Below are 24,695 nucleotides of genomic sequence, written 5' to 3'. Positions count from 1 at the left end.
ATCTTTCATTTTCAACGTGAAGAAAAAATTATTTCATCTTCAATTTTCAAGGTGAAAAAAATTCAACTGCAATTTTCAACATGAAAAAAATGATTTCATCTTCAATTTTCAGTATGAAATAATATTAAATTCATCCTTAATTTTTAGCATGAAAGGATGAAAATTTCATCTTCAATTTTCAACATCAAAAAATAAAATTCATCTTCAATTTTCAAGGTGAACAAAAATAAAGTTCAACTTCAATTTTTAACACAAAAAAAAAAATAAAATTCATCGTTAATTTTCAAAGTAAAATAAAATTAAATAGGTCCTTAATTTTCAACACTAAATAAAATAAAAAATGTGTCATACTTCCAATAAATCTTAGGTCTTGAATTTAATTATTTTACTTTCTTTAACAATAATTGTTAAATTGTATTTTTGCGTAGAAATCTAGGAATAGGGTGAAGAAAATGACACGAGTGTTCATAGATATTACAGGCTTTTTTATTGTGTAGGACAACACGCGGCTACACGAATTATATTACATATGTATAAATTCGTAATCGGCATCTTTACACTTACAGAGAACTCTTATCGCACATAGAATCTTCTTTCGAATCTCGGGGTAGGACAGGGTGACATTTTTTTATCCTTTTAATCGCGACGTAAACGGACAGAGCACATTCGTTTATAATTATTTAGATGATATGAGAGAACGATACACATTTCTCAACGCATTATACTCGTAGCGTTTGTGCGTATCACGCCGAGCGATGCAAAGAACAAACGACAATATATAATAATAATATTAATAATAATAATAATATGAATATGAATATGAATATGAATAAAAAGTAATAATAAAAATAAAGAACTAAAGTGTTTCAAACTAAAGTCTCTTGAACTAAAATCTCCAAAATCGAAAAAGGAAATCCCAGACTTAATCGAGTTTTCTTCTATGTTCACAATAATTCAAATAAAAAAAAGATAAACATCGATCGATTATATGCTGATAAGACACAATGTAATATTCGTCCAGGATACCTGTTCTACAGAAAAAATATGAAACATGTCTTCTTTCGGGTTTCTAAGCTTCTTTCTTCAACGGAAGCTCGTGATTGTTTGCCCGCGAAAACGGGCGAAATTTGAACACTCTATCAATCGAAGCCTGATTTTCAATTAGAAATTCTATGATTGAGTTAACACTTTGATGGTCATTTCTGCTTTTTTTATTATTGTTTATGTTCTTTTTTTGGGGGTATATTAGTAACTTTTGATAATCTGAGATAGAGATAATTGTAATTTTATTACTCGCTCTTTCTCGGTTTTTATATCGCTAGATCTAGTATTAGTAAGTTTGTAAATCTGACAATTTAAAAATTTGAAAATTAAATTATGATTGAAATTTCTGAATTTGAAAATTGAATCTGAAAAATGTGGAAATTAATAAATTATGAAATTTGAAAATTCTAAATGTTAGAATTCTTGAATGAGAAAATTTAAAAATTAAATTATTAAAATTGAAATTTCTAAATCAGAATAACATCTGAAAATTAAAAAATGTGAAAATTAATAAATTTTTAAATTCTGAATGTTAGAATTCTTGAATGAGAAAATTAAAAAATTTGAAAATGAAATTATTAAGACTGAAATTTCTAAATTTCAGAATTCTGAATTTGAAAAATGTGAAAATTAATAAATTGTGAAATTTGAAAATTCTAAATATTAGAATTCCTGAATGAGAAAATTTAAAAATTCAAAAATTAATAAATTGTGAAATTTGAAATTTCTAAATTTCAGAATTCCTAAATTTGACAATTTAAAATTGTGAAAAGTAAAATTAGTAAATTTTACCTTCTAAATTTCTGAATTTTTGAATTTGAAAAGCTAGAAAGTTTATAAATTTGAAATATTTAATTTCTGACTCAGAAAACTTGTAAATCACTAAATCTGAAATTTCTAAAATTTCTGAACCACTAAAACTCTTAAATGTGCAGTTCCTAAAATTTCAAAATTCCCGATCCAAAATTTAGTCCCTAAATTTTTAAATTTCTAAATTTCGCCCATACGAAAACGGCAATATACCAAGTTTCCCTAAAATTTCTACTACTATCACTTTAGCTAAATTCGAACCTAAAACTCTTCAAAAAACCCTATTTAAAAAAAAAAAAAGAACCATAAACTTGTGAGTAGAGTAAAGATAAAATTTGGCCATCAAAGTGTCAACAGAATGTTCCACTAAAACTGAAGAAAAAAAGAGATTCTCAATAGCGCAATAATTATAGCAAATTCTTTCCTTAAAATTTTGTATTCGTTTTTTTTTATAAAATCTCTCCTCTCTCTCTCTCATACACACATACCCTTTCATACTCGTGTTTCTTTCTCTAAGACTGGCTCTCTCTCTCTCTCGCTCTCTTAATCAACGCTATGATTTCTTTTTTTTTGGATTGGCAGACGAATTAAAGCTGCCTCTCGCTGGACTAGAGATTTCACTACTGCTTTCTTTTAAATTGAGTATCTGTTGTTAGAGCAGAATTTTCTTCTCTCGTTCCCGTTTAACTTTCTTTCTATGTTCTCGTACAACTTTGGGACGATTTCGTTCCAATTTCCATCGTTTTCCTCTCTATTCTTACACCTTCTCTTTTTCTCTCTCCAGCGAATGCTTCGAGCATCCTTTTGTTTGATGAACAATTTGCTTCCATAGGCAACTTGTTCGACGATTTTGCTTCGCCGGATTTTTTGCTTGTTTTGGAAAATTAGGTTCAACGAAGAATAATGCGATTTTTCGTTTTTAATAAATAGTTTTTTCACAGAATTTTTACACGATTGCCGTGTGGTTTTTATCAATTAGCAACTTAGCGATTACTCGAATTGAATTTGATTGAAAATTGAGACGCAAGATTATGGACTCTCGTTATATTGCCGAAGACTGCTATAGGTTATATTGCTATAATTACTATAGTTGGATAAAAACGCTTCTTGGACTTTAGAGCGCCATCTAGTGTGCGTGAGATAAAGCTGAATGATTTCGGCAATATAATGCGAGGAAGAGTATGCAAAATTGGAAGCATGAAGATTTGTTAACTTGTATATTTGAGCATCTGTGTTTCTATAAATTAGTGGTGTTAATTTTCTATTTATTAATTTATGAAATTAAGCTTGTAAATTTGAAAATTTGGAAACTAGTGGACATATAAATTTACTAGTTGGTAAATTAGAAACATTGGAAATTTTCTAGCTTATAAATTAGAAACATTAGAAATTTGATAGTTTGAAAGCTACAAATATTGTAAAGTTGACAATTTATAAATTAGAAAGATTTAATCATTTAAAAATTACAAACATAAATTCTACAGCTTAATTACAAATCGTACAAACTCAAAATGTCCAACTTTCCAAATTTCAAATTACAAAATTATTAAATATTAAAATTCAGAGCTCAGTAAATTTCCTAACATGAAAACTTCAATATTTATAATAAAATAAGTCTATAAAATCTCTCAATTCCTTTCAAAATCAGTCCACCCTCAAATATGCATCCTCAAAAAATTCATAAAATCAATAAATTTCTACTCCACAAAAATGGCAATATAACGCGAGTCCATAATGACAAATCCGTTCAGTTTACAACGAAAACGAATGATAAATTCTGACGAGACCAAAGCGATCTACAATCGATCGGCAAAGCTCGGCGAGCAACGTGTGTCATCTTGACAACACGACAAGACGCTACGAGATCCGATAAACGTCTCTAAGGCACGGCCGTCGAGGGGCCGGTGAAGGAAAAAAGAGACGTCGCCGTCTGTTCGGCGTCGTCTCGTTGCTGTACGAAAATAAATCCTCGTCATCTCGACGGGCCGTGGAACGAGATCGGTCGCGATCGTTTCGCGGCCAGTCATTTTGATCGGTGTTCCACTCGCTGGACGGATTGCAACGCGGAATTTACGGAATCGACGGAAGCGGTCGTACGAGGTGTTGAAAAATTCATAAATCGCTTTTAGTTCATAACAAAATGAGGATCGAGAGCGTCGAGGGTAATGGCGGACCTAGCCAGGTCGAAATTCAGCTTTCAACAGCCTACTTACAGTATTTCGAGGATACAGCTTTTTTTTGGAACTTTTATGGACCGAACCAGATCCTCGACGATCGAGATCCTCAAATAATTCCACTTTTTAGTCGTCAACACTGATAAAAACCTCTGAACTTCGCCCTGTCGGGACGACTACGCAACCTGGTATAGTAACTTTGCTTGTACTCTTCGATACGGTCCTTTCAGGTAGGAATGTGACGCTGAGTCTGCGGTTAAAATACGTGCAACACCTACGTCGACCTCTTCTTCGGATTTTGCAGATTGTAATTCGAAGATCGATTCAAAATTATTGATATACTGTGGCGAAACTAGGTTAGCATCAATATGGATGCTCCTCATTTTTCACAAAATTTGAGATACCTGGAACATCTCATATTCAGTGTAGAAATTTAGAAATTTTCAGTAAGTTTTCAATTTACTTTTGAATATAGAAAGCCACAAATACAGAAACTTTTGCAGAAAATCAACTCAGTATATAAATGAAATTTCATCTTCGAATTACACTCACAAGTTTGCTTTAAGCTTTAATAATCAGAGTACAAACAGAGGATGCAAATGCCATCTTTTCAAATACCATTTTCTGATCCTAAAACAGTTCACACTAAATCCATTAACACAGATGAAAATATTAGCACAGTTATTCTCTATAAACAAATTTGACCCCAAATTCAGTAATACATATATTCTGATAAACAAAGTTGCTAATATTTACAACCTTGTTTGTACTCTTCAATTTTTCCAACAATTAACCCTTCGTCTATCAGGAGTTCGCACCAAAAGCTACAGCGTATTTAATCTCTACTTGGAAGCAATGTACTTCAAGGTATAAAGTAGTCAAAGGGCTAACACGTTGCAATCGCTAATTCAGCGAGCATCTTTGTTCTCTCTCTCATTTCTTTTTTCTCGGTGTAGTCGGGACGCGCGAACTTGGTAGAAAACGGTAACGCTAAGTCCTAAAACGTATAAAAAACCATCGTCCTTTTAAGGCTTGGCTGCGTGGAGGAGTGCGTGACCTCGTTTGAGAACGTACGCAGAGCGGGAAGGAAGTACACGGTTTCGCTATTTTCTTTGGTAATACGTACGATTAATTGTAGGTAGTCGGTATACAACACACATAGACAAGTTTCGCTCGGGCCGCTTTTAACCTTGTATCATAATACGCACACGGTGGAACGACAAGCATTACAAAGTTATTGTCAAAAGTAAGAAACGAGTCGTGTTCCGTCTGCGAGAGCAAATTGCAAGATAAAACAAAGGGTCAAGGTTTTAAAGAAAAAAAGAAAACGAAGAATCTAGTCTACTCACAGAGTCACACGTGTGTTCAAATATAAAACACTCCAAAACGCGTCAAGAGACGATGGTGTGTGTGTTTGTGTGTATGTGTATGTGTAGATGTGTGTATCTGGAGCGATAAAAAATAAGCTACCCTCGTTAAGAAGGATAAACAAATAGTATCACTAATTAAAAATAATCGTAGTAATAAACTAAAGGCTGGGAATAGTAGCAGCGGTAAGTGATGATAATAGTAACGGTAATAGTTAATTGGCGATGGTAGAGCGATAATATTTAATGTCGATTGTGAAAATACCTAAAGATCAACATCACTCTCCCAATCGTTCACGCTTTCTTCATCAAGCATTCGCGCATAGTCTCTCTTTCATACGATCACTCGTTCCTTGTTTGTTCTTCGTCGATCTTGAAGGCGCACACACGTACACGTTCCTAGTTACTCGTCAGAGCTACAGTTTCGCTAAACGCCACTGTGCGAACCTCACACCGACTAACAAAGGATCCTCCAGGATCCTTCACAGAAGCGCACCTCGTGTTCTCGTCTCGCACTGAGTGTTCCCTGGTTACCTCTTCGTGTCGATGGAGTATCCTGAGAAATGTTGGTACGTGTCCGGTACCGGAAGAGGTGCCTTTCCCATCGACGGGCCCGTTGGCCAAAAATCGGCAGTGTAATACCACCGTACACCCTGGGCGTACGGATTTCATCCATAAAACGAGAACACCAAGAGGCATATATATGGACACCGTGCTACAAAAGGCAGTGCTGCACGCTTGTCTAGAGGACGAGTCAAAACGAAGTAGTCGGGAGATGAATCAGCCCATGAAACTGTTCCTTCCGTGGAGTCCCTGCGCCGTTGTTCAGGATCTGTAGATGCGGATCACGTCTCTGATGGTGGCCCGACAGAGAGGACAATGGCCGCCACCTTTGCCGCACCACTGTTGTATGGCGCATGAGTAGCACATGCACATGTGGCCGCACATGTACAGCACGCTGTCGATGCTCCTCTCGTAGCAGACGGAGCACTCGTTGGGTTGCCCGGGTGTGGGTTGCAGTCCCTCGCTCCACTGCTGCAGGTGAGACGAAGCCTGGGACGTGAGGGTGCCATCCAGACTCTGGTAGTTGACAGGCTCGACGTACGTGGAGGATCCCGTGCTGGCCATGGTGCCGGTCAACGGTGGCGAGGATTGCCTGGACGAGCTGGGGTGCGACGTGGAAGCTGCTGCAGCTGCCGCTGGCATGTGGACGTGCGAGTTCCTGTGCACACCCGAGGAGGCGTACGTGGGCTGAGGTGTGGACGCAGAGGGTGGTACGTAGCCTGTCTGTGGAGGCAGGTTCACCACGAGCACCGTGCCGCCGCCTACGGCAGGCTTGAACTGCACCACCTCCGAGAATCTGGATAACTCCGTGGCCGCGTTGCTATGATTCGAGTGCTGTTGCTGCTGCTTCTGTTGTTGCTTCTGCTGCAGCATGGTCACCGGCGACGGGTTGCTCTGCCGTTGTCTGGGCGGCGACGTAGGCCTCTCCGCCAGCATCCTCACACGCTGCGTGCTACCGTACACGTCGAAGAACGCCCACAACTGAAGACTTTGGTCCACGTGCATCGCCACGCTGGGTGGTCCGCCGTTTTTGCTCATTTGAACTTCACCGAAGTGCGTCACCGTGAAGGCTATCTCGTCGCCGGGTTGAGGGCTGGAAGCCACGTCTTTCGAGACTACCCAGTATTCAGGTCGGTCCAGAAGGAGGTCGCTGTCATCTGGCAGGTCCTCGGCGGTCAGTCGTGCTGGGTCGCAGGATGTCAGACCCAGGGCGAGGGCGCCCACGTACATTGGCTCCGTAGCCAGGATTTGAACCACCAAACGTTCACCCAGCAGCAATGGTCTACTCGTGAACGCGTAACCGTGACAGAATTCCGTGTCCGTCCGAGTTGCCACGCACTGCTGATTGCTGAAGCGGATGTTCCGGCCTCGAGTCCTGCAACATGCAAGAAAAAGGTACTGTTACTAAATTGTACCGGGAACTGATTAAAGCAAGCTCTGATATGTGTAATATTACGTGGTTGGGTCTGGACGTATTATATGATTAAAAACTGTAAATATTAAAATATGCTTTCTAACAGGAAGCAAACTGTAACGTGTGTAATATTACATGACTGGGTCTGAGAATATTAACTGATATGTGAATTAAAAATATGATCTAAGATTGTAGTGTTGATTTGATAATTGAAATGCACGCGAAATGGAACAATTGGTTGTACAAATAAGAGGCGAATTGTGGATGATTTCGACTTGAGATATGGCGAACAGACTAAAGCAACCTCATTAGTATTCAATCCCAGCAAGGCCACACAGAACGAACTTGACGCGTGATGGAAATCGACACGAGTTAGGGAACAAATACCACCGGAAGACGATCCTAACTGTACACCGTGGCAACAAACGAATCGATAGCAAGACCTTCCATTTCAATACTGTACATTCTCTGAACAAACATACTTTCTATGATGCGAATAAAGAAAGGTTTTCGATACAATACACAGAAATACAGAACTTCTTCCAAACTTTTGTTTGAAATATTACGGACTTTTTGTTTGATAAGTAAACTCTTAATGGATATTTATCGAAGGAGGAAAAATGACGACGCTTATGCATACATTGACATTTTATCGAATTTTTTTGTTAACACTGAGTCATTGGATATTGACGCATCATGTTACGGATATCCATCTTTTTCCTCAAGATACAAAGTTAATAAAAAAATGTATGACTAATTGATTTTAGGGAAACAGACTCAGGGGAAGTACAGTATTTATGAAGAATTTATGAAGAACCAGAGAGAAAAACCTATTTATGAAGAATCTAGAGAGAAATCATGATGAACATGAAACGAACTTGAGAACGTAGAAGTGTCAGAAGAACCTAAATAGACTTAAGATGATATCTAGGAACTTAGTCGCCCTATGCAACTAACCTAACCCAATACAAACGGTCACAAATCCAAATTCTTCATAAATTTTGAAATCTTCAGGTCCTTAATATTTTTCACATTTCCAAGCCTTCGGATTTTGATAGTTTCCAAATTTTCAAATCTTGTTAAATTTCCAACCTAGATGCAAATCTTGATGAACTTAACCTTGATGGATCTAATCCTACTAGGTCCAATCTCGACGCAACCAAATCTTGATAGATCCAATCTCCACCTAAAGGAACCCAAACAAGATGACCTCTAAGTAGATGCAAACATAGACTCACCTAGATGGACCATGCCTACATGGTCCTAATCTAGATAGTCCCAAATGATCTTATCCTAAATGAATTAAATCTGGATGAATCCAAATCATATGGATGTAATGTGGAACCAACTAAAACTATTCAAAAACTCTTAACCCAAATGTATCTAACTTATATTAAACCCAACCTACTAGGTCCCTAAATGGACCCAAGTCAAATGAATCTTACCTAGATATATCTTAAATGAACCAAAGATAGCTCACATTTAAATGAAATCAACCTTGATGTATTCTATCTAAATGAACCAAAGATAGTTCACACCTAAATGAAATCAACCTTGATGTATCCTATCTAAATGAACCAAGGATAGCTCACACCTAAATGAAATCAACCTTGATGTATTCTACCTAAATGTAGGATACCTACATAATTAACCTAACATAAACTTTAAAGTGAAAACGCCATGTCCGGTAATTTCGAAAGCACAGTACACTGCAGTCTACATCGAAGGATTACGAGACAAAAGATCAATCCGGACACTCACGGATGAAAGGGTAACGGCGTGAAGATGACACCGGCAGGCTGAAACCTGAGTCCAGGCAGCTCTACGTCAGGCTCATGATGGATCGACATGCTCTGCATGGACGGAACGATGATCCTTTCGACGTCCCTGCTCGCGTTGCTCGCATCGTCCATGGCCGAGTGCCTGCTGTGTTGTGCATTGTCCTCGTTGCTATGCTCGGCGCCTCTCCTGATGTTGTTGAAGTGTTGCCTGTTGGGATCGACGAACTCGATCGCGGTGCTGTTACCGTACACGTCGATGATAGCCCACAAAGGGCCACGGGTTTCGACGCCGCTGAAGAATACGCCTTTTTCCTCGCCGTTCACACCGAAATGAACGTCGCCCGCCGAGGTGACATAGTAGAAGAGCACCGTGTCCCTTTCGGCGAGCCTCTCGGCCATGGCCTTCGCCCAGTAACCGGGTTTGTTCGTCAGATCCGGACAGGCATACCTTGGCAAACCGTTGCGGAGGTTGATCGGGTCGTTGCTGGTGAAACCGAAGCGTATCACGCCGCTCCAGTTGTTGGAGATCTCGAGGAACTTGACGCATACCTGAAACGATGTGGAAGAGGTTTGTTAGTTTCGTTGCTTTTGGTATGTGATTCGAATTGTGTGTGTGCTTTTGGACTGGTGGGTGATTTGTGGACTTAATTTCGAGGCTTTGAGAGGACATTTTGGAATTCTGGGGATGAGTGGGATAAGGAGGTGAGTGTGGGATCTTGGGTGCATGGATTTTCTAGGTTTTGATCTTGCATCTTTGGGACTTTTTGAGAGTTTGGGACCTTGCATCTTTGGGACTTTTGGGAGTTTGAACATTGCAATTTTGTGACTTTGGGATCTGCAAGCTTTGGAACTTTGGGACTTTGGGGGATCTTGAGTGCATGGATTTTTTGGAATTTGGGATCTTGCATCTTTGGGATTTTTGGGAGTTTGGGATCTTGCATCTTTGGGACTTTTGGAAGTTTGGACATTGCAATTTTGTGACTTTGGGATCTGCAAGCTTTGGAACTTTGGGACTTTGGGGGATCTTGGGTGCATGGATTTTCTGGAGTTTGAGACCTTGCACCTTTGGGACTTTGGGAGATCTTGGGTGCATGGATTTTCTGAAGTTTGGAACCTTGCACCTTTGGGACTTTTGGAAGTTTGGGACATTGCAATTTTGTGACTTTGGGACCTCAAAACTTTGGGACTTTGGGAGATCTTGGGTGCATGGATTTTCTGGAGTTTGGAACCTTGCACCTTTGGGACTTTTGGGAGTTTGGGACATTGCAATTTTGGGACTTTGGGACCTAAAAACTTTGGAACTTTGGGACTTTGGGTGTTTTGGAATTTTAGGACCTTGCAACCCTATGATGTTGGCAATTTTGGGAGATTGTAACTTAAGAGTTTTGGAACTTTGCAAATTGTGGAAGTTGGGGAACTTGCAATCTTGGCAATATGGCAACCTTGATGTTGGCATTTAAGGATCATGTAATTTTGGGATTTTGATACATTATAATTTTGGTATTTTGAGACCTAGCAATTTGGAAACTTTGCGACTCAAGACTTTCAGGACCTTGCAGTCCTAGGATGTTAGGTTAGGTTAGCATTTCTGGACTTGACAATTTAGGAATTTTTATATCTTTGTGCCTTGCAACTTCCAATCTTTGATATTTTGGGACTTCACACTGTAACCTTGAGATCTCAAAATTTTTGAACTACCCTAAAATTGTTTAATTCCTGTACCTTCCGAATTAATTAAACAAATGAACAATTAAGAGTCAAAAATTAATATTAATTAAAAACTTGACAATCTATTAAAGAGTTCATAAAGGACCCAAAACACTGTATTATCTCTTTCATAAAAAGGTTTGTGACCCACAAATTAATTGACCATCGGAATTATTTTAGTAGGCCATAACTACCTGAGTATCGGAAACCATGAGTTTTTAGGATTCCGATGACATGGATTTTAAATTTATTGTACTTTCTTTAAAAATGTACTTAAAGTTCTTCATTATTACTAATTCAATTCAATATGATTTTGTCAAGGTGTTTATTTATTATCAATAGTTAAATTTTATATTGCTTTTTGATTCTTTACATTTCAATTAATTCTATTTGGTAGTAATATCATTTTTTGCTACTGATGATTTATTTATATGATTTTATCAACACCTATTTTTTGTCAGCATTTCAATTGATTTTTTATGTCGATTTCTGTGAGAAACATCGTTCTTTACTGTCGACTTGAGAATAAATTTGTTACCTTTGTCACAGGTGTTGCAAAACACTCAATACACATTTTCTCCTGTTTAACCTTGTCAGAGTCTATGCTACACTCTCCGAACAAAACGCGATTAAGTAACAGCAATTTGCAATCCTTTTGAATATTATATGAGCTGGCTATCGAGGAAACTAAACTACATGAAACTGTCAATATTCATTAACAACACATATAAAAAAAATGTCCCTACAATTTTACATTTTTGTTTATTTCAAAAATAAAGTTTAACAATTTCTATAATCTACTTGTGTCACAAATTAACAATCTTTCATAAAGAACATTGTTAAACTTAACAATCTTTAATAAATCTATTTATTATAAATTTATTTATGTATTAGAAATGTGATGTATTTATACATAAATCTATTTATTATAAATTTATTTATGTATTAGAAATGTGATGTATTTATAATAAGATGAAGTATGAAACAAATAAGTAAAAATTAAAATGAAAATTTTTACAAGTTAAACACAAATTTTGAATACAACTTTGTGAGTCAGAATTTGTAGAATTTTCATGTTGATTGAATCAGAAATTTAACAAAGAATAAAATATGACAAAGAAATGATGAATATTATGGGTTTTGTTATTGTGACCTTGACTATTGAACATTGTAGAAGAGATTGTAAAATAAATAACGAAGGATTAATCGCGATATTTAGTCGATTCGATGAGACTTGAAAAACCGAGTTCGCTACCAAGTTCGGCCACGTTACGTCACGAAATTGAACGTGACAAAAATCTCAAAGACGATAGTTAACGGGAGGAACGATTACGAAATCCCGACTTCTTTTACCTGTATTCTTATCCTGAATATCTCCTTAAAGAATCAAAGATAGAAATTTAATTATTTATTAACTCGTGCAAGGATTATTTGTAAATTTACGAATCTGATTATTTGTTAATTACGGGCATTTCTTGGATTATTTGTAAATTTTCATCAGAATATTATTTGTAAATTTGTACAGAAACTTTGTGGAATTATTTGCAAATTATTTATTGCTTGAATTATTTGCAAAGTTCACGTGAAAATTTTTCGAATTATTTCTTAAAGTTCACAAAGAAATTTTTTGAATTCTTTGCAAAGTTCGAATAAAAATTTTTTGAGTTATTTGCAAAATTCACACAAAAATTTCTTCAATTCTTTGCAAAGTTCACATAAAAATTTCTTGAATTATTTCTTAAAGTTCACATAAAAATTTCGTGAATTATTTCTTAAAATTCACGAAGAAATTTTCTGAGTTATTCTGTAAATTTATACAAAAATTGAATAATTTGTAAATTTCCGCACAAACGTTCTTAACGACTTACAAACTTACAATCAAAGCCTTAAAATATCTACGAATCGTCGCTTTATAGAGAAAAGAACGGATGTATGTTTTGAAGTCATAATTATCAACACCTACGCAACTTTCGAATCTCGAGTGAAATTTATTAAGAGACTGAGTATTACCAATTTATATTCAGTCGTGATCGATAAACGAGTATTAAATGAGTGTGTTATCTGAAGTTTGTTAGCTGAAGTTTATACGAAATAAATTGACTAATTCTTCAAGATTTTACTCCGTTAACGACCTCGTGAATCCTACGCTTTAAACCTTATGAATTAATTTATCATTGTATTTCAAACATTTCAAATATCATTAATTATATGTAATAAAAATTACACTGTAAAATTGTATTTAAAAAAAAGAATTAAAAAATGTCATAAAAGAACCTTAATAACTTGTGTGGTTTTCAAAATTCATCGACCTATTAAAACTCAAAAAATTACAATTCAAACAAAATTCACCTTCATCAAATACTAATTAAATCCATAAACTCAATGATTGGTTTTACTCTTTTTCCAAATCATTATAACAAAAATCCCATCACAAAGGCTATTACAAATAGCAAGCACTTTTCCATTTTCCCAAGTATATCGACAAAAGAGTTCAATCTCCAAATCAAACAAAATGGCCACACATAGACACCGTTCAGGGAAACGCGCGCATTCGCGACAGGTTCTCGTCGGAAAGATAATTAATCGTATTTTTTCTTTCCCGTTCGAAGCGTAGGAAAAAAGCCCCGTTTTCCCGTCGAGTGTTTTCCTCGTCGACCCGTAAATCGTATACGGCAGAACGGCGGTTAATTGTGAGAATCGGGTGACTGTTGTTCCGCTTGACGGATCGTCATTTGCATTTTCCGCGTCTATCGAGCTCTCTAGCCGGGTTCTCCAACGACCCTGAAGAGGCCCAGCTATTTCACGTGGGCAGACGGTTTAGCGTTCTCCAATCATCAAGCACGGGAATCGTCCATATTTACAACGAACAGAATGCGTGTTCGTGTTGCTCTCCTTTCTACGGTAAACAGCCTTCCCTAGGGAAACTATCGCAACAGACGACGTACCAGACATCCCATTCGCTTATAGGAATTTTTGAGTGCTCGAATGTCTGGAGATGAATATAGAATTCCCTGATATTGGGGATTTTAGAAGTTGTGGATATGCGAATCTGAAGAACTGACGATATGGGGATATAGGGATTTAAGGATCTAGGGATAAGTCGTATCATATAGATATCTAACATAGAGATATGGGGATTTGGAAATCTAGGAATTTCGGGGTTTAGGAATTTGAAAAACTTGGAATTTGGGAATCTAGGGAATTTCAATCTAGGTATTTTTAAATGTAGAGATTAGGGAATCTGGGGATTTGAGAATCTTGGAATTTGGGAATCTAGAGATTTGAGAATCTTGGAATTTGGGTATCTAGGGATTTGAAAACCTTGAAATTTAGGAATCTAGGAATTTGAAAAACTTGGAATTTGGGAATCTAGGGAATTTCAATCTAGGTATTTTTAAATGTAGAGATTAGGGAATCTGGGGATTTGAGAATCTTGGAATTTGGGAATCTAGAGATTTGAGAATCTTGGAATTTGGGTATCTAGGGATTTGAAAACCTTGAAATTTAGGAATCTAGGAATTTGAGAAACTTGGAATTTGGGAATCTAGGGAATTTCAATTTAGGTATTTTTAAATGTAGAGATTAGGGAATCTGGGGATTTGAGAATCTTGGAATTTGGGAATCTAGAGATTTGAGAAACTTGGAATTTGGGAATGTAGGGATTTGAGAAACTTGGAATTTGGGAATCTAGGGATTTGAGAAACTTGGAATTTGGGAATCTGGAGATTTGAGAATCTTGGAATTTGGATATCTAGGGATTTGAAAACCTTGAAATTTGGGAATCTAGAGATTTGAGAAACTTGAAATTTGGGAATGTAGGGATTTGAGAAACTTGGAATTTGGGAATCTAGGGATTTGAGAAACTTGGAATTTGGGAATCTAGGGAATTTCAATTTAGGTATTTTTAAATCTAGAGATTAGGGAATCTAGGGATTTGAGAACGTTGGAATTTGGGAATCTAGGGATTTGAAAACCTTGGAAATTGGGAATCTAGGAAATCACGAATCTAGGGATTTTTAAATCTAGGGATTTGAGAGCCTAGGAACTTTGGAATCTAGGGACTTACGAATCTAGGGATTTTTAAATCTAGAAACTTGGAAATCTCGAGAGTTAAGAATTTGGAACTCTAGGGAATTTATGGAATTACGAATAAAGGATTTTTATCTAGGAACTTTTTAATCGAATGATTTGTGAATCTAGGGAATTGGGGATCTAGTGATTTTTAATTGTAGGGATTTCTGTCTAGAAATTTCAAAATCTAGGGATTTGAAAGTCTAGATATTTGCAAGTCTAAATATTCGAATCTCAAAATTTGGAAATCTAGGGATTTAAGATGTGACAGGTACAGCATGAAGGTGTCAAACGAGTGTTTGATAGCGAACGTGTTAATTAATTAATTTACCTTTTCACCGACTCGTACAGGCCTGGCACTGAACGTGATACCCCTGCAGAAGCTCTCGTATCTTCTGGCGATGGTCCCGCCATTGCAAAGTCTGATATTTTCACCATGAACCTGGTGAAATGTTAATGGTGGGAGATTGTTTGTGCCTGCACTGGATGATCTGGGTGCTGCAACAACAAAATTTAAAACGTTCAAATTAATTTTTTGATGAATTTTTCTGTTTTATTTATTTTTGAGTAATAGCTTCTTAAGAGAGGAAAATTAAAATTGAATGCGAGAAGAAAGAGCCATATGTTTCGTCAACACAATTATACATTAAGCAGGTATCTTATATTTAATCAGTACAACATAAATAAGTGTATGTTCTACGATTACAGTTATAAATTAATTAATTAATTACAGATGCATCAGGTATCCTGTGTTTAATCAATACAACATTAATAACACCTTATGTTCTGCGATGACAGTATTAATGAATTAATTACAAATGTAGGTACCCAGTATTTATTTCAATAAAGTATAATTTCTCCAGCATAAAATTTAAATTCATTAGCATGAAAAGTCGTATTAAACTTCCTTAAAGCTATAAAATTAAAATCTAACTAAAATATCATTCGCTTATTTCCTCATCCCGTAAATATATCAGCCAAAAGTCCAGCAACAAATAAATGCATATAAAATCCTTGAATCTCATTAGGACTCAATCTTTCCTCAAACAGCAGCGTCATGGTATCTCGAAAATCTCGAATGGAACCACGAAAAAAGAAAGGAGTTTCGTTTCAAGGAGATCCACGGTCTAATTCCAAGAACCGAAAGGAACCCAGGTCAATCGGTTCAGAAGGCATCGTTTAAATCAAATTACGCAATTTTCCCCGGAAATATACAATTAAAGCACCGACTTTCACCGTAAACCCGAAGGGACCGAATTATGAAAAGAAAATGTACTTTTCGTCGGCGCGTATCGTGGTTCTTCGAGCGAAACAAAAGATAGGCGAAGGAGGTGCGCGCGATTGGACGGAGCAAGACGAAAGATGGAATTCGATCGAGAAACTGAAATGCAAAACCACCTCTCGTGGCAGCTCGAGCGTTTCCACTTCGGTATTTCATAACTTCGACTCGTCGATCTGGAATGCGGGAACACTGCCAGGATATTCCCAGGCCACGTCTAGGATATTCCCAGGCGGTCACTGGAAATGCCGCCATTTTCGGTGATTCATAGAAAATTTTACTGCGACACTTTGTTAATTTTTGACAAATCACGAATTCGAACTATCACTTGTTCACTGAATCTTTTGTTAAATTGAAATTTTGTGATTTTTTATGAGATAAAGAAGAGTGCTTATTCACTTTGTACTAGTTTAGAGAAGAAGAGATTTAGGAATCTAGGTATGTCAAGATCTGATGATGTAAGGATATCAAGGTTTAAATAGATAGAAATCTAGGAATCTGGGAATTCAGAAATCTAGGGATATGTCAGAACGTCTATCAATTCTGACAGACCCAAAAATGTATAAACTTCAAAATTTATAAAATACCGAAACACCAATCACAATTAAAATCCTCAAATTGGTACCAAACGCAATAATACCACCGAACTAAAAAAATAAAATAACCAAACACGGTAAAAAACCTTGGTACCACGGTAAAAAAACCTTGGCCCTTGGTATTACATCGAACAATTAAACTCCAAGATATAAAACTCGTATAAGAATGTAATAACAAAGAAAAAAGGCGGGATCGTAGAAACACAACCGACACGAGCAACAGTCCAATTCCAACTGAGTATCGATAGAGGAACACGGCGAGTTGGTATCGCGGTCGATAACGTACATACGTGCGCCACGCACCGGAAACCACACGTTCGCTGGCGGAAGCGGCCTCGACAGAAGGCGCATCGGCCCGAAGCGATACGCTTTCTCCGCGAGCGGATGCGTGCCGAAAACCGCTACCGACAATGGCCAACGAACAGGAAGCGAAACGAAGTTGATCCTCTTCTTTGACTTTCGTAGGCTTCTGTCGGTCTTTCTTCTTCCTTTGTGCCGTTGGCAGCATTGCGTACGCGTGCACATTTTTACGGTACGTCCTTTCGCGCGGTAAAGGAGAACGGATTTACACACGCTTTTGGATACTTCCGGTAAAGTCGCATTCTTTGGGATTTAAGGCAAAATGGGGACTAGTGCGTTTATAAAGATTTGTAATTTAGGAGGTGGAAATTTGGGAATTTTGGGAATTGCAAATTTTTAATTTGGTAATTTGGGAATTGGAAATTTTAAATTTGGTGACTTGGGAATTGGAAATTTTTAATTTGGTGATTTGGGAATTGGAAATTTTTAATTTGGTGATTTGCGAATTGGAAATTTTTAATTTGGTGATTTGGGAATTTGGAAATGTGTGGATTTGGTTAATTGGGATTTTGGGAATTTGGGGACTTTGGAATTGGAGACTTGGGAATGTATAGATTTGGAAATTTGGGGGCTGCGGAATTTTTAAACTAGGGAATTTTGGGGTTTTGGGAATTTTGGTACTAGGGAATTTTGGAACTAGTGAATTTTGGGACTAGGGATTTTTTGAACTAGGGAATTTTGGAACTTGTGAAATTTGGGACTAGGGAATTTTGGAATTAGGGAATTTTGGAATTAGGGAATTTTGGGACTAGGGAATTTTGGAATTAGGAAATTTTGAGACTAGGGAATTTTGGAACTTCGGAATTTTGGGACTAAGGAATTTTGGAACTAGGAAATTTCGGGACTAGGGAATTTTGGAACTTCGGAATTTTGGGACTAGGGGATTTTGGGTCTTAGGAATTTTGGAACTTCGGAATTTTGGAACTAGCGAATTTTGAGACTAGGGAATTTGGGGACTAGGAGATTTGGGAACTAGGGAATTTTTGAATTTGGAGATTCCAAGATTTGTGGAATCTAGGGATTTGGGAATTTGGGAACTTAAGGATTTGTGGAATTTGAGATCTATGGATTTAAAAACTTGAGTTTTGGAGAATTTTCAGATTTATGGATTTTGAAATTTAGGAGATATGAAAATTATCATATCCCAAAATCGATAAACTTGCAAAATCATTTAAGAATCTCAAAATTTGGAAATTCGTGAGTTTCAACATCTGCAAACTTAAAAATCTAAAAATATGAATTACTAAAAATTCAAAGAAGAATTATTAATTAATCCTTCACGTACTAGTAGCAAAAAAGTATACCAAGAAATATTTTCGCAAAATTTGCTGAAATTAAATCTGCACTAACAATTCATATGAATCATAAAATAAAGACAGCAAAATTTCAAACATTACACTTTATAAAACCAACCAGAATTTCCTCATACTCCCCTAACTCATAAGCGCCGGATCACCAGGGAGCGAATAAAAATGCCAACAACCGTAGCAAAAAGTTGCAACAGGTCGGAATTAATTCCAGCTACGATTAATCCGCTAACGAACCGAAAACGAGGTCCGATCAGTCAAGACAGTCACGATCTACGGATCTCCAGCAAAAATTCGAATGAACGACAATTTTCTCACGGTCTGGCTATGGCGCGTGTTATGAACCAGTCGACTGTAATTGTAATTTCTAATTCGTTCGTCACCCCGTCTCGAACGTTTTCGTTTTTCCGTGCCTCGCGTTACCGTTAACCACGCCATTTTTCCACGACTCGATGAGAATCGTCGATCGCGTGCATCTTCAGCTTTTCGAGTACAATGCTGATGGATCTGTTCGATGATACTTCTTTTTTATGACAGAGTTTGCCTTTCTTCGACGCTTTTTGCGATCAGAGGGATTGAGAAACAACCTTGGTAATTGGGTGCTTTGATGTCGAGTACGCGGTTCAAGTCCCGGTTTTCGGTAAGTTATGGCGCGTAATTGGAGGATCGTGCAGAGGTTTGATTCGGTGTTACAAAGTTGCAGAATTGAAATGTTTTACGGATGAAATATTAACAAGAAAGGATTTATGTGTTGAAGTACTTATACTTATATTATAAATATAGTTTTGAAAATGTATCGTGCACAGATGGAAAGATGTTACTTGGAAGTATCAGAGTGATTGCTCATAGTGGAGTAGATAAAGTACAGTTTGTCATGAATGTAAGAGCAACGAAGCGGTCACATCTGATACACTCATAAAAAGACGTGTTTAGATGAAGTAAGTTGTGAAGCAAGTTTCTAGACTTGCTAGGTAAATTTCTACATAAATTGCTATATAAGCTGGTAGACAAATTGTCTGATAAGTTGCTACGAAAATGCTGGAGATGTTATTAGTCAAGTTATGTACATAGCTAGATAAGTTCCTAAGTGAATAGATAATTACATTCATTGTATTTTTTTACAAAATTTAATAGATTCAATCTTTCGAAATATTAAAATCTGCAAATTATCATAATTCTAAAATCGCAAAATTTAAAAAATTGCAGGGTTTCAAAATGGAAAAAGAATTCCAGAATTTAAAAATTAAAAAATTCCAAGTTTCAAAATTTGAAAACTCAAGAATTCCAGAATTCCAAGTTCTAGAATTTCAAAATTTCAAGTTCCAGAATTTTAGAATTCTAGAATTCCAAGTTCCAAAACTCCAGAATTCCAAGTCCTAGAATTCCAGGATTCCAAGTCCTAGAATTCCAAAATTCCAAGTTCCAGAATTTCAGAATTCCAAGTTCCAGAATTCCAAATTCCATAACTCCAGAATTCCAGAATTCCAAAATTTCAGAATTCCAAGTTCCAGAATTTCAGAATTGCAGAATCCCAAAATTTCAGAATTCCAGAATTCCAAGTTCCAGAATTTCCAAATTTCAAATTTCAGAATTTTAGAATTCCAAGTTCCAGAACTCTAGAATTCCAAGTCCTAGAATTCCAAAATTCCAAGTTCCAGAATTTCAGAATTCCAAGTTCCAGAATTCCAAAATTGCAGAATTCCAAATTCCAGAACTCCAAAATTCCAGAATTCCAAAATTTCAGAATTCCAAGTTCCAGAATTTCAGAATTCCAAATTCCAGAACTCCAAAATTTCAGAATTGCAGAATTCCAAGTTCCAGAATTTCCAAATTTCAAATTTCAGAATTTTAGAATTTTAGAATTCTAGAATTCCAAGTTCCAGAACTCTAGAATTCCAAGTCCTAGAATTCCAAAATTCCAAGTTCCAGAATTTCAGAATTCCAAGTTCCAGAATTCCAAAATTGCAGAATTCCAAATTCCAGAACTCTAAAATTCCAGAATTCCAAAATTTCAGAATTCCAAGTTCCAGAATTTCAGAATTCCAAGTTCCAGAATTCCAAATTCCAGAACTCCAAAATTCCAGAATTCCAAAATTTCAGAATTGCAGAATCCCAAAATTTCAGAATTCCAAGTTCTAGAATTCCAAAATTCCAAGTCCTAGAATTCCAAGTTCCAAAATTTCAGAATTCCAAAATTCTAAACTTCAACCCTGGCAGAATTCCAACATTCCAAATTTCAGAACTCCAAATTCCAAAATTCCAAATGCCAAAACTTCAAAAGATCACAAATTCAAAAACTTCCACAATCCTCGAATTCCCTAATTCCAAAATTCAAATACCCCAAAATTCCCTTCCACTAAACCTCTCTCTTCCTATCAGCCATCCCAAATCGAATCGCACTACAAAACCATAAAATCCCATAAATCTTCCCTGACAAAACACACCTACCATTAAAACGACATATTTCAAATTTGAACCGTGTCTATTATAACCATCTTCCGCGATTTAGTATCGCTGTAAGAGTCACGTCCGCCTTGTTTTTTCTGTCCGCTCGAGCGGATCCATCGCGGTTCTAGCAGGAAAACCGAGCAGTTTCTCCGTTCAGAAATGACAAAAAGAAACCACCCCTGCCCGCCTCGCGACGATTACAAGGGTTAAATGGAATCACGGTTCGTTTGGCGGAACAACGAGCAGATGCAACGGTACACCTTCAAGGATTCCCACGGTGAATCGCGGTATTACGGGCTGTGACTAGGAAACGCACCTCTCCGTGGATAATCGGCCAGGACTTCTTCCAGGACAACGACGTTTCGACTTGCTTCTTGAAATAATTCCTCCGTGAAATCGAACGAGCCACGCGCCACCGGAATTGAATCGTTTAATGGAAACGCGGCGGTAATGATGGTGACGCGGCTTTTTCGAAAATCATTTCGTTTAATCTGGTATTTTGTTCGGGGTCAACCACCTAACGTCATTTTATATTTTCCTATCACAAAAACAAATTGAACAAATTGTCAAAAAAACAAATTTTACTTTTAAATAATATGATGTTTATTTAGTTAGCATTTTTATACTAAGTTGACATTTAACTAATATCAAAAATTATAATATTTATATCATTAATAATTTCATAAACAATAATATTATATGTATAATAAAAATATAATAAAAAATAATATCGATATTGTTGAACAATATGTGACATGAATGAAAGATACCAAATATAAATATAATTCGCAACAATATTAATAAAATTAACGAGAGAAACAAATCGGCCCAGTTACGAGACTCGTCGAGTCTGGCAGCGAACGCGTTAAGAAATAAAATAGCCGGTCGAATAAAATTTTCATCCATAAAGATGTTTACGAGGCAGCAAATAAGCGTGTCAGGCGTCGTTGCGGTTTTAATCGCGAGCGCGTTGCCGAGCGGATTGATCGTGCGCGTAAATCGCGAGCGAGCAAGAGAGCGAGCGACTGAATGAGAGGCAAAAGCTAGTAATTGGTCTATACCCGCGCCTATGTTGCCATTCGCCAGAGGTTCATCTCGTGGGAAACTCGTGACACACATTTGCACGGAAGTGTAGCCCTCTCAGCGAAGCGTGGATCCTTGCATCTGACGCGCTAGAGATCCTGCGAGAAAAGATCGAGGAGAACCTGATGCTACCGAACGACTACGCCTTCGAACGTATGAGAGTTCGGTCCTAGTAATTGCGACATGTGCTGAGATCGAATAAATCGGAGCCTTTGTTTACTTTTAGAAGTAGGTCGCAGTCTGACAATGATATCTCCAAAAAATTTTTCAAATTCCAAAAAGGGGTTTTTATTGGAGATTCTCGAATTGGAGTTCTGAAATTGTTTAATTTTGAGACATGGGTTTTTGGAATTGTGTGTTAGGGCTCTTGTAGATGTTGCAGATTGTAAAATTCACCAGAAAAGTCCCTAGATCAAAATATTCCCACATCCCAAAATTAAAAGACCCTAAACCCTAAACCTTGAATTACTAAAATTAAAAAATTTTAAAACTCCAACTTCGCGATTCTAAAACCCACATCCCAAAATTTTTTAATTCTAAAACCTCAAAATCCAACAACCCAAATCCCAATATTCTACAATCCCAAAATTTCAAATTTCAAAAACCCAAATCCCAATATTCTACAATCCCAAAATTTCAAATTTCAAAAACCCAAATCTCAAAATTCTACAATTTCAAAATCCTAAAATTCCAAAATCCCAAAAACCCAAAAACCGAAAAACCCAAATCCCAAAACACCGAAAACCCGAATCCTGAAATCCAAAAATCCCAAAATCTCAAATTTCAAAAACCGAAATTCCAAAAACCCAATCTCAAAATACCAAAAACCCGAATCCAAAAATCCAAAAATCCCAAAATCTCAAATTTCAAAAACCAAAATTCCAAAAACTCAAAAACCCAAAACCCAAAACCCAAAAACCCAAATCCCAAAAACCCGAAAACCCAAATCCTCGAAAATCCAAAAACCCAAATCCCAAAAACCTAAAATCCCAGAATCCCAAATTCCCAAATCCCAGAATTTAAAAATCCCAATAATCCACAATCCCAAAATCTCAAAATCTAACCTCTCAAATTCCAAAATCCTACAATTCCACAATCCCAAAATCCAAAACTCCCAAAACTCCAAATCAGCAACTCCAAAAATCCCAAATTTTCTCTCCAAAAAAGAAAGAATTTCCTCCAGAATTGATAAACTGTAGTGATTTTCAGGTGAGAATCTCAAACACCGATACATCGAGCATTATCACCGTACCAAAGTGAAAGTAATTTGTTGCATTGGGAGTCAGGCGCCAATGTAACAATGCAAGACCGCCTCCGCGATGTGAACGCGATGTCCTTTGCACGATGTAAATAAACGAAGCCTTGACCGAGCTAGGGCTCCATTCATCTGCAATAAGCTCTATTTCTGGCCCTCTGTTATAGTGAACTTACTGAGTATTTTCTATGAAAATCTTGTGAATTAGAAAATTACGCTTGATTGATGTATCTTATACATCTTGTCGGTCGGTGAACTCTATCGTTGATGGAAATTGACTTCGTAGAGGAGTGTTTGATAAATTGCACTTATTGTTCATTACTGTAAGTGTGCGTGAGAGTATTAATGAAAAGGGGAATGTTAGAATGCAATTTCATTTTCGATTTAGTAGTGAAATTTTCAAATTTGCAATTTCTCAAATTTTTAGTCTCAAGTTTCACAAATTCCAAATTTCTCAAATCCCAAATTCGCCAAATTCTAAATTTCTCAAATCCCAAATTTCCCAAATTCCAAATTTCTCAAATCCCAAATTTCCCAATTCCAAATTTCTCAAATCCCAAATTTCCCAAATCCCAAATTTCTCAAATCCCAAATTTCCCAAATCCCAAATTTCCCAAATCCCAAATTTCCCAAATTCCAAATTTCCCAATCTCAAATTTGCCAAATCCCTAAATCCCCAAATTCTAAGCTCCCCAAATTCCAAGCTCCCCAAATCCCTAAATCCCTAAATTCCAAAGTCACCAAATCCCTAAATCCCCAAATTCCAAAGTCCCCAAATCCCTAAATCCCCAAATTCCAAACTCCCCAAATCCCAAAAATCCCCAAATTCTAAGCTCCCCAAATCCCTAAATCCCCAAATTCCAAACTCCCCAAATCCCCAAATTCCAAATGTCCCAAACCCCTAAATCTCCAGTTCATCAAACTCCTAACCATTCACCCAAAAATCCCTGAGTTCCCAACAATCAATCTCAATCCACGAGTAAACAATTTCACCGCGTGCGAAGATCAACAAACCATAACCTAGCCAGCTTCTTCCACGATGAAAGAAAAAGGAAGAAGCTATGCGAGTTCCTTTACGAACCGTGTTAGGGTCGCGTGCTGTTAGAAGGATGTGCCGTATTCAACTAGCAGGACGTTGGATCGGCCACTCCAGGTACTGTTAAGCAGCCGCATCCACACCGAGGAAGTTCCAGTAATGTTCCTTGTGTGTCGAGAGGAGGTAATGGTACCCACATACGGGGTGTCCATTAATTCAAACGATACAGTCTACTATTATTCAAATTACAGTATACTTCAGAGTGAAATTCATAATGAAAAATATCTTCTTGGCGAAGATAATTGTGAGTCAGGAGTACGTAGTCAAATTATATATTCATATCAATTTTTATCTCAAATGAAACTTGATCGAATGGTTCAAATATTCAGGACTCATGTG

The 24,695-nt window shown here is 36.9% G+C and overlaps 1 protein-coding gene across 6 annotated transcripts in view; it reads right to left on the bottom strand.

Annotated features, from left to right (window-relative positions):
* Positions 1–464: 464 nt before the first annotated feature.
* Positions 465–24,695, bottom strand: part of neur (E3 ubiquitin-protein ligase neur) — a 132,982-nt gene continuing 108,751 nt past the window's right edge. For 5 of the 6 annotated variants that reach the window (XM_012293150.2, XM_012293151.2, XM_076539191.1 and 2 more), the window contains 3 exons: positions 15,264–15,430; positions 9,135–9,703; positions 465–7,334 (listed from right to left, as the gene is read on the bottom strand). In XM_012293150.2, coding sequence (XP_012148540.1) covers positions 6,221–7,334; positions 9,135–9,703; positions 15,264–15,430 — 1,850 coding nt within the window. In that variant the 3' untranslated portion in view covers positions 465–6,220. Of the gene's footprint in view, positions 7,335–9,134; positions 9,704–15,263; positions 15,431–16,330; positions 16,776–24,695 lie in introns of those variants that run through there. The other variant, XM_012293146.2, reaches the window with a different exon arrangement.

Source organism: Megachile rotundata, chromosome 13 (assembly GCF_050947335.1).
Source record: "Megachile rotundata isolate GNS110a chromosome 13, iyMegRotu1, whole genome shotgun sequence".
NCBI lineage: Eukaryota > Metazoa > Arthropoda > Insecta > Hymenoptera > Megachilidae > Megachile > Megachile rotundata.
The sequence above is the reverse complement of the archived record's forward strand: the minus strand, read 5'-3'. Positions and strand labels throughout refer to the sequence as shown.